Consider the following 11475-nt stretch of genomic DNA (forward strand, 5'->3'; position numbering starts at 1 on the left):
TAAAGTAAATTATATTCTTTCAAAGTTTTTTCAATCTTGCATCAGCTATTCACAAAATCAAGTGTAATGTATATAAAACCTGCAGTGACAGATTTGTTTTAGCCCGTTGAGGAAACATAACTGATGTATCACCTTAAGGTTGATAAAATATCAATGTTAGCAAACATTTGCTTAATTACAGTGTCAAGGAACAACATAGGCACAAACTGGTGAATTCAAGTCCAACACTGACTCTTCTTTTCGCTCCGTTTTGGTCTCCACCAACTCACCAAATCTGGCTCTTCAGCCACTTAATGTCCCTCTATGTTCTCCAGCTAGTTGCTAACCGTAGCCCTTTTTAGATAGGAATTGTGCAAATTTGCAGGAAAGTCCAATCAGTCTTCTTTCAGCATTGGCAGTATAAAAACAAAATCGGGGAGTGCAGCAAAATGGCGCCTACCTACTTTTGCTTATAGAGAATGTGCCTTTTTCAGGGCAATGGGGGGCGTGAGCAAGTAACAAAACGTGTAGCTCAGTGTGTGACGTAACCAGTGACGTGGGAGGGAAACAACGGCTGGTCAGTCCTTTGGCATTTCTCTTGTAAGTTGGCCCGTTCTTTACCGTTCCCGTCATCTGACGGTTAATAGCCTCTTCGTTTGCGAGGGCAAGGAGGGCGCGCAATTCCTTGTCTCCCAGGTTGCTCATCTTTACAGTGTCTGTCGGGTTTCTGTTTGCCTCTTGCTACTAGCTGCTCGCTAATTCCTGCTATTAGCTGTTTCTTGTTTATCCACCACCAGTGGCTCGCACAGGCGGCATCATCAACAGCTCCTCCCACAAGTCTTCAACAGCCCCTCCCGTTGCAGAGGGCCGCCTCAGTCTGTTTAAACTAAAAGGGTTCCGCCAATATGTCTACCCTACGAGGCGGAAAATTGGGCTCCTCGGATCAACTCGCCAATCCGACTCTGTGTGTCTAAACGCTCACAGGTTGCTGGCAAAATGGCCCAACATTCGCAGAAAATCTGGCAGTGTAGAAAGGGCTTGTGTCTGTCTGCAATTTCAAGCTGAGAGCGTAGCGTCAGTGAGTTTTTAGAGGGTGTATCCTGAAAACAGCAGCCTGCTGAGGCTGAAAATGTGCAATGAAAGAGTATTTATTATAGTCACTTCAAGAAGGAGGCTCACCAAAATGTCATCTTGGCCAAAAAGCTGCACTTGAAAGCACTGCAAAGACTACAGCTAACGGTCAACGAGCATGTATGTTCTCATCTCTGTGAGATGAAATAACTCTCCACACCAGCGGGAGGTAATATGCTGCATTCATATGGGGTTGTGTTTACCATGTTCATAAGAAGAGTCCATATGAAGGCCCCTTGTGGTATTCACAACCTCTTAAATGGAAATTTTTGGAGAGTTGTGATTTCACTAGTTCGTGTTCACGACTTCTCACGTCATAAACATGAGCTCACAAGTCCAATTTATACGCAGCAATAGTCTCTATTCGTCATTCAAGAAGGGAAACCGGAAGACCAACAGGATGGATTCAAGACGCTAGTTAGCACATAACCAACACAACCTAATGTTAAAAGAACAAACAATGTTTACTGTACATTTTTGCTAAAGCAAACAGTGGCTAAGAACATTATCTTACTAAACAGAACAAGTTTGTTTCGATCTCACGCTCTCTTGACTCTAGCCATTTGTTTGCTTTCCTCACTTCCTTTTTTTCTCTACTTGTGCACTAAGGTGAACTGTCAATCAGAGTGATTTTATTCACCAATGGGTTCCGCCCTCAATTCAACATCCTGAATCTGCCCGACAGCTGACAAGGGCCAACAAGGGCCGACTAGCGCCAACGGTGGAGGACACAACCACATAAATTCAGGCAACATAAGGCCAACTGTTGCCTTGGTGTGTCAGGGCCCTGAAAGTAACAGCACTTAATCAGAGAAAAGTAAGCTTACAAAACATGGAAATTATTTTTACTCTTTTTTTTAATCAAACACAATGTTCAGACACTGGTTCAAATCTAAAAAAGAACCAATCAAATTCATCTCATACTCTGCACTTGTGTTTAATGTGCGTTTACTATAAAAGCCTTCCATCCATCTTGCACATAACTTATCCATTTTAGCCAGCAGTCTTTCAGAGACTTCCTGTCCTCCCCTCTGCTCTTATTATACCCTCCCTCAGGAACCCACCCCCACCACCCTCAGCACCCGCAGAGTTAGCGAGTCAGCACCCAGTGAATCGTCAAAAGGCGACACAGGAGGCAATGAAAGCTCACACTTTCAAAACACAGGGTCCCGCTTCTCTGGTAAAACACAGCAGTGGTGGGGCATGCATGGGAGACAGGAAGTCAAGTTCTGGGAGTCCACGGCTCTTCAGGAATACAAAACGATCACTGACGAGCGCTGAGCCTCGAGACAGGATGCCACTGTCTCTCCTCAGGAAAGCCAGTGCTTTCACAGACAGGAGGGCCTGCAGCTTCTGCTCTGTTCAGATGCCTTAACATGCAAGGGATGAGGGATGATTGCACCTGACAGGGCTGAGGTCGTTTCATATCCGATTCTCATGGGGAGGGGTGTTATTCTGAATCCTGAGCTCTTCAGTGCAGTAGAGGAAACATCTCTGATCATTTCAAACAGATCCTACAATACTGGCATTAAACATTGACAATTTAAACGTGAACTGACTGGTACGTGTTTCAGACCTCACAATTAAACAATGAACTACACATTACGGTCCTATAACGACATATTTTACTGAGAGAACTGGGCGCATTTCTATGACAGAATAGAGAGAAAACTCTACCATGCTTTACTGTGTGAGCAGGTTTCTCATCACAGTCCAAGATAACTTCACTAACTTTGAGTTCATTTTTGACATTTGGGAACATGTGTAGAAAAGTATTTCTTTGCCAATGGAGCGTTTGTGACACCAACTAGTCAGAGCACCGACTGTGAAAGGGTCAAAGTCAAAATCAAGGATGCCATCCAAATCCCTTGCCAGAGACCATCTTTAAACCTACAATAAAATAAGTGTTTAACATTGGTGCTCCAGCTTAGCCAGCTCCATTCACTAAAGAAGAAGACCACTGAGAGGTGAAAGACATCTTTCACAAAATGTATTTAAACATCTCTCCCTTTTATTACATTTTTTATTGAGGCACTGGGAGTTTAGTGAGCGTGCAATTAGATGGTGCCATTAATCTGGTGGAAATCATGAAGAAGATGACTCAGGGCTTCAGACAATTGAAGACAGTGGCCGACTTCCTGACGGGAGTCGTCTGTCCTCTAAAAGTGGGTTTGGCTCAAGCTGGTTCAACTGGACTGGTGCGAAATCAAGCTCAGTTAACTTAATAAACAAAACAAATATAAAAAGGCTGACGAAGAAAGATACTGTATGGAGCAGTGACTTGTCTTATTACAAGAGCTTGGTATTGTATAATTAAAATATCATGATGCCAATACTAGGGATATGCGTGATTAGCCGTATAATCAATTAAACGCAATATTTTTGGGACAATGTTTCAAATACTTAACAATAAATTGTGCTAAATCTTGACTGTTTTCTGAGTGTTTTCTCTTTTTTAGACTAGTCAACTAGTCTTAATTAAAAGTTTTGTTTAGTCAACAGGGAAATTAGTTGCCAGGAACGTCCTAAGCCAATACCAATATCCTTAAAAGTGCTTACGAGTGCTTCATTTGAAAGCTTTTTTCAAAACTTCATCCAACACCCATCATGTGAATGGAAGCATTCAGTTGTGCAAAATGCCACCACCACTACTTAAGATCCAAATGATTTAACATCACTAACACATTTTTTTAAAATGATAAAATAACTGTTAAAACAACTCAGTCAAATACACTGCACTCAGCTTCACCACACCACAGACTGTGTGGGTTGTAGCTGCTGCTGTAGCAGGCCAATCAGAATGTAACTGGCTGCGAGCAACACCACAGAAATAGCCATTTTATTCTAGAGTACAAAAAAGGTTCGTATGTGGGTATTGTTTGGAGAAATTTCGTTACTACTTGGTACTGGGTTATTTTGGTCGATACCTTAAAAAGTATTAAATACCAATACCCAGTTAAAATAAAAAGATTAGTGTTCAGGCAGCCTTAAAGTTTTGAGTTGACTGAATTTGCAAAGGCAAGTTGAGGTCATTTTGTCTCCTTAAATTCAGTCAACTTAAAATTTCAAGGCAGCCTGGACACATTTTTTTGTAAGTTAAAACAGTTTCTTTTTGCAGTGCATTGTGAATTATTTACAGAAAAACCTGCAGTAAAACTAATATATAGTGTCAACAAGACATAAAACCCGGAGCTACTTCAGAAAAATGCTCTTGGTGAAAAGGTCAACAAGGTCTTCTTCTGAGGAAAAACAGTTTTGCTTGGATGCTTATAGTTCTGTTGATCTAAAAAGTCATTGTTCCAGTTTTTGTCGCTATTTTAAAGTTGTTTATGGTAATAAAAAAGTTCTGGACTGTTTTATCAGAGGAGTAATCAAATTTTGCGGTACCACCCTTTAACACAAAGTCCACAAGTTCCACTAAATGTGGGCCGTCTGCTCTTTGTTGTTGCACTGTGAAGCGTTAATCCTTCGGTGTTGGCCAAAGACAACTTCCTGTCAGATTGCTGTCAGGTACACTCGGGTTTCCAAGATTTCAATGGTCTGACAGCTGCTCTTTCTCTCTTAGCCTTTTAAGGAGAGCCTGCCAACTCCAGGCAGTGACCCTCTGTTCCTGGAGAAGCCGGTCTTGTTTGGTTTTTCTGCACTAGGGGCCACATCCGCCAGAGTGGAATTTGAGGATGAACCAGTTTGTTTTCATGATAGCACACCAGACTGCATTGGACGACTCGCTGCGGAGGAGTGACTTATTCAATTCCTGGAGGATGCATAAATATTTGCTTGACTCGCTCCAGATCTGATATGGCAGGAGATATTTTCCTCGAAGTTCTTGAAACACTTAATTCTGGCTAAAACTGCCTGACGTGAATCTAAACCGACTGAGAAGCCAGAGCAAGTACAGAATTAGTCTTTTTTTTTTTTTTTTTTTAAATCTACACCACTTCAGCTGTCTTTACGTCCTCAGTTTGTCACTCTCAAATGCTGAGTGAGACATTTTAAACAATAAACAGCTGACGTTACATAATCCAGTTTGTTGTCGGGGGCTGTTCATTGGCGGTGTTGACAATGACTGTCGATAGCTAATTGATTATGTTCACTGGGGTAAGAACATGCTGTGCAGCGAGTTGGTGGATGAAGTTGTAGTTGGTTCTTTGCCAAACAGCCCTGAAAACAAGTCCATAAGTCCAAAAGGGTTGGAGACCATGACCCAGAGGACTATGACGTCAGAGAGAAATTGCTGCCACAGGGAGACAGAGCTGTGTCCGAAATCATTCTCTTGTTAACTAATTTACTACCGATCAGTACATTATAATAAATACTGAGAAGTCTGCAGAATGTTTGTTTTGTCTGACCAATAGTATAAAACCCCAAAATACTCCATTTTCTATCACAAACCAAAATTATTTATATCTGAGATGCCAGAACCAGTTATTTTTTTAGCATGTTTACTCAAAAAACTAACATTAAGTAACTTCAATTAAGATTTTGGCCAGATAATTTCTTTTGATTAACTTATTATTTGACTAATTGTCAGATCGACGTAATCTGTCAAGTACTTAAATCACTGGATTAGCCAAAAACAGTCTTTAAAAGCAGCTTCTAAACTGAATTTCCACAAGATTTTGTTTATTAAAATGAAAAACTACCTATACTGTGATGATAAACCTCTACAGACCAGTGGTTCTCCACCTTTTTTGTGTCAAGGACCCCCAATTGATTCACATGCCATTTTATAAGAATCCTCCTCATGGACCTCCATCTGAAAAGAGTTTGGTTGTCAGATATGATTAAGACCAGAATTGTATAGTTATAAACTACAGCTGCAACGATTAGTCAATTAATAGATTAGTCAATTGACAAGAAAATTAACTGGCAACTATTTTGATAACTGAGTAATTGTTTTAGTAATTTTCTGAAGCAAATAAAGCCAAACGTGCTGGTTTCATGCTTCTTAACTGAGAATTTGATGCTTTTCTTTGTCATACGTAATAAGAGGGCTAGGTGATATGGGAGAATCAAATATCACAATATTTTTGACCAAGTAACTCAATATTGATATTGCGACAATATTGGAGGGTTGACTATTAATGCTTTCACAAATATCTACATGTTGAGATTTTTGATAAGTTTTAATTATATTAATAAAACATTTCTTCAACCAACAATAACCCTTCTGTTTTCATTCCTTTCAGCGTCATTCTGACTGGTAATAATGTGAATTCTGTAATACCTTGTAATCGCAATATTTTCTGAGACGGTTATCGTACCGTGAAGACTCATACTGTTGCATACTTCTACACTGAATTTAAGAAGGAGTGCATTAGATTTAGATTGCAACCAGCTGAAACTTCTCCCATGTGCCAAGCATGAACTCCTGGTTAGGATTCCTTCAGCATTCTGTGATTTAAACCGCTAAATATACTGAATATAGCAGTTGAATATGTATTTCTGGTGCTGTTCATCTCGTTGTGTATAGGCTGCTCACGACAGTGGTTGATGTGAAAACACTAATGACCCTATCTAAGGCTAGCATTGGGATTCAGTAGAAACATGGCGAACTCTGTGGACAAGGACCCACTCCCTATGTAGATATAAATAGCTCATTCTCAGGTAATGAAAACGCGCCTATTCTTATTTTCGGATGATTCTTATTTTTCGGGCGATTATACACTAAAGAAAACATACTTATTACAATATATTCCATTTCTGACAATACATCCCACTAAATCCTGCACGCTGGACCTTTAAATAGTGAAAATAAAACTATTTCCCATGTTTCTGGGGACCTCCTAGGACTCCCTGAAGGACCCCTGGAGGTCCCCAGATCCCTGGTTGAGAACCACTGCTATAGCCCATCCTGATGGTGTATATTTTTGGTTGTTGATTACAAGCGTAAATCTTTTTTTATTAATAGCGACATTTCATTTGAATGCATCAGTACCAGGGAAATGTACTGTACGTACTGGCTTACTGGCACACAACTGGATTTGTTTTATGTTTAACTTACTACCATCATAATCCTACGTAACAGGAACTGGTCATTAATGTCTGAGTATAGACATAATGTCTATTGTATTCACATTCCAGCCAGGAGGAGTCATACTGTACATGGTGACTGTATTAATGTCTCAGCAGAAAGAAACTCTATTAAGAGGTTATGGAAAGTGGCGGGGTTACTGCAGCATCATGATTACACCTCCATCCTGCAGACAGGGCTAATGCACTTCTTTATCATTATATTTTAAAAGGATTCATGGCTGCCCTTGACATCGTCTTTCCAGAATCTATCTGATTACAGATGCCATGCTAATCTATTTACAAATGTAGCACTGCTGTTGCCAAGCGGCTTTGCTTCACTTCAGCGAGTCCCATTTGGCACGAGTCAATACCAAAACAGGAAGTCAGTGACGTCACTCTCTCCCTATTCCCCAATTTCTCTCACTCCGCTGCTTCCTGGGAGTATACTCAACACACACAAACACAGGCAGCACAACAACACACACATTTTCTCTAAAGCACATGATAGACACACAGAAACGCACTCTGTAACTCATAAACTCCCCCCTTCCCCCGAGTCTAGTGGAAATGCTTTTAACAGCTGCCTTTAGAATGAAGTTCCACTACACCCGTGTATGTTCCCGAGAGAGCCACCCTGCAAAACACACACACACACACACACACACACACACATACACATACACATACACACACACACACAATCCACCCAAACACCCCCCACAAGGCTGTGGATGTAATGAGGGCGTCCGGTACCCTAGCGGGGGCCCTGGCTCACACAGGAAATAGAGTAGCCAGATAAGGCTTTCTGCTGGCCAGATGATGAGAGGAGGCAGTGGGAAGAGAAGGCAAGCACGCACATGACCAAAGCACCACAGAAGAAGAGTTGAAAAAAAAAATCATACATAGCTTCAACATCTAGATACAGAAACTTGATTATAATTCCCTGCAGTACCTGTTTCTGTTAAGAGCAAAATGAACAACTCACAGAAACAGTTACTACAGTCTGTTTGCTTGTATTGGATTCTGTATGGTTTGGTACAGCTTGTCAAACAACCAAGGTTAATACTATAGTGTCCACTAAGTTGCCAGTTTATTAGGGACTAATAAAGTCTGTTACAACAGTCCTGCAATGAATCCTACATTCATGAAGGTTATTATGTTCAGTTTTTGTTTGAGAAAGGCGTTAATTCATCTTTAAGGCCTACCCTCATTGATATAGACGAGCTGGACAAAACATTAGAAAGCTACAACCTCCAAAATAACCATAAAGTTGGATCAGCACCAACAGTTTCAAAAATTAAAACCTTCACTGGTCACAGCTAAGTGTACGTTATAGACGTGCTACTTTCTAGATTTAGAGTATACTGATAAATACAAGTTTAGCAATCCTGGGTTAGCTGGAAAGATTCAGACACAACAGTCCTGCAGTGACTCCTACATTCATGAAGGTTATAATGTTCAGTTTTTGTAGAAACTGTTTTAGAGAGGTTTTTATTCATCTTTGTGGTCTACCCTCATTGATATAAACGAGGTGTACAAAATATTATAGACACTTCCTCAGTATGACACAACACAATGCAGCAGCACAGAAAGCTACAGCCTCCAAAACGACCATGAAGTTCGATCAGCACAAACAGTTTCAACAATTAAAACCTTCATTGAGGTTGTATTCGACTGCATTAGTCATAGCTAGGTGCTTGCTACTTTGTGGATTTAAAGTACACTAATTAATACAAGTTTAGCAATACGGGTTTAACTGGAAGATTCAGATGTCGTCTTTTAATTCAGAAAGAAAGTGTGTCTTCAGGGCCTGAATCCATGAGACATAAAGCACGTATAGAGCTGAAATGATTATTCACTCAACTGATGAAGAGATATCAGTTAGTCTGCAACACTTGAGCAATCATTTAAGTATTTTTCTTAGTTTTTTTTTTAAAAAAAGTCCAAAAACAGTCCTAGTTTTCTTTCAAATTAACTTTGATAGCAAACAAATGAAACATACAACTTAAAACATATAGAGCTAAGTGATGTGATGACTTGACAAAACTGTAAGATCAAAAGCCTATGGTATACTTTAAGTTTTTATACTAATATCTTTATATGGATGAATGTAACAAAAAGGGAAACTTGTCAAAATGAAGTTTACAGCTTTTTAGGCTTACATAAAGCATCCCACATTATAGTAAGTAGGGTGAAAGTCATGTAGGCTTTGATAAGACCAAAAAAAGAAGGAATGTGCGTTTCCTATTCTTGGAATTGGATTAAATATGTGACTATATGTCACTTCTCTCAATATTTAAACGCCACATTACTGGCATGACAGTATAAACCAAGTTTCTTCTGTATACATTCCCCGGAGGAGCCAGACAGCGTTTCCAACTCTCCCGAAAACCCTTCCCCGGTGTAATATCACGGTCTGTGCCCACAAATGAACACCTCTTAAGACCCCAGAATGACTATTTTACATCTGTGGAGGCTGATAAAGGCGAGCTCGGCCTATTTCGCAACACTTGAGCTCAACAGCCACCGGAGAGGAACTGACAGTGATGCAACGAGAGCAATAAAGCGCTAGAAATCGATACAATATTTCCGCTCCGCATTCAGGACCATTTCGCAACAAATCCATTGCGCACTGCCATCGCCACTGGCTGCGGTGCGCACACACGCAATGCTCAGGGCCAAAATACCTCCAGGTATAGGGCCGAGGCTGGAAACACTCAGGGCTGTGAGACACAGAAAGGAAGAAGTGTAAAGCATAAAGACTGTTCAGGGCCTACCTGTTCTTCCTCCACCGATAAAGTAGCTGCCATGGTCCCCCGTCGGTTCTCTGATCACCTTTTACCGAGACGCGTCCTTCTCATGAAGTGGAAGATGACGGAGATGTCTGTGTGTCTGTCCCTCGTGTAAAAACGGGGTTTAGGGGTTGTCCCTCTCGCTCAAAGTTGAAGGCATCTGAATCGCTGCAGTACGAGCTGAATGTTTCCTCTCTCTTGGTGCTGTTTGACTGCGAAACATGCAAGACAATTAGCCTGAATCTGCCAGACAAAACTAGATATAAAACCCCGTTGATGTTGTATCGGATTTCACCGAGGAGAAGAAAAAGAGGACAGGGAAGAGAAAAAAGAGGACAACCCTCGGGCAGCTAGACGAGGATCTGCTTCGGCTCGATGATAACTGGGTTCAGACCATGATCTGCTGCTAAACCACCTAACCTTACACAGATCAGAGGACTGCAGCTGCCCGCTAACTCCTCCATGCCATGAATTGCAAGTTTTAAGCCGTGAACGTCGCCTTTATGTTGTGAGAGACACATACACACACGCACAGCCCCGGACAGCGAGAGAGACTGGAGGCTTTTCTTTCTGCATGTTGCTCTACCCCCTGGTGGCTAACACCAGAAAATGGCTAAAGCTCACGACCTCCGCCTTCATTCATAAAAATAGGAAACCAAACAGGAAAATCACCATTTTGAGTGTCAGTTTGTAACTGGAGGAGGCATGAGGGGGCTGTGAAATACAGGACGCCATATGCATAAAGTAAAACGGAAATAACGGACACCAACTGCAATGTAACATTAACACTAAAACTCCTACACATTAAAATAAATATAAATTGCTCATATAACGTTAGCTAACATTATTTCACTTTAATGTTTAATAGTCACTGTGAAGAAATGTGTAGGCTAATGTAATTTTATGTACAGAGTTTAGTCTTACCTTTAACTAAAAATTAGACGCCTTCTTGACAAGAATTAGATTAGATATTTGTCTGTTAACGGCAGTTAAATACAAAGCTAACTTTGCTAAAGCTAGCAGAAGGTTAGCTTAGCTTGTCGACCGGAAACAGCTAACCCGGCTCCGCCAAAAGGCAAAATAACCCGCGGACAAGCGCTTATAAAACTCACTTACTAATATTATATATCTTGTTTGCGTAATAATGTCAAAAAAAACTGAGGTATAAAATAAAAAAACAATTCGCAACTTTATTGGGCTGTGTATTGTCACTGTTTCTTCTCAAGCCCCAACCTCCGGGGGAGACGAGTGAGACCAATGCGTAAGTGCCAAAAACTGCAGTTCACTGACTGTCCACTTGAGGCTGGCTCCGGAAGTGAGTCAATTCCCATAGACCCCCATGTTAAAATGCCCAACTTTAGAGCAGAAATAAACATGTTTACAGCCTGGTACAAAAAATGGTTTTGGTCTCTATAGTTAAGTTGGGGGTTAACTCTTCCGTTTAAATGTTATTAAGGTTTGAAATTGCGCATAATTAAGGGCGTGGTCACTTTGACTGACAGGTCGCACCATCACAGGTGGCTAACTAGCATGCTAACTAGCTGCTGGCTCTGCTGCA

The 11475-nt window shown here is 40.9% G+C and overlaps 1 protein-coding gene across 1 annotated transcript in view; it reads right to left on the minus strand.

Moving 5' to 3' along the window:
• Positions 1–10985, minus strand: part of ptpn9a (protein tyrosine phosphatase non-receptor type 9a) — a 34741-nt gene extending 23756 nt beyond the window's left edge. The window contains exons 1-2 of the mRNA XM_049573563.1: positions 10842–10985; positions 9903–10129 (exon numbers count right to left, since the gene is read on the minus strand). Of these exons, the coding sequence (XP_049429520.1) occupies positions 9903–9935 (33 nt within the window). The 5' untranslated portion in view covers positions 9936–10129; positions 10842–10985. The remainder of the gene's footprint in view (positions 1–9902; positions 10130–10841) is intronic.
• Between the last annotated feature and the right edge of the window lie 490 nt (positions 10986–11475).

The sequence above is a fragment of the Epinephelus fuscoguttatus genome, linkage group LG4, assembly GCF_011397635.1.
Source record: "Epinephelus fuscoguttatus linkage group LG4, E.fuscoguttatus.final_Chr_v1".
Taxonomy (NCBI): Eukaryota; Metazoa; Chordata; class Actinopteri; order Perciformes; family Serranidae; genus Epinephelus; species Epinephelus fuscoguttatus.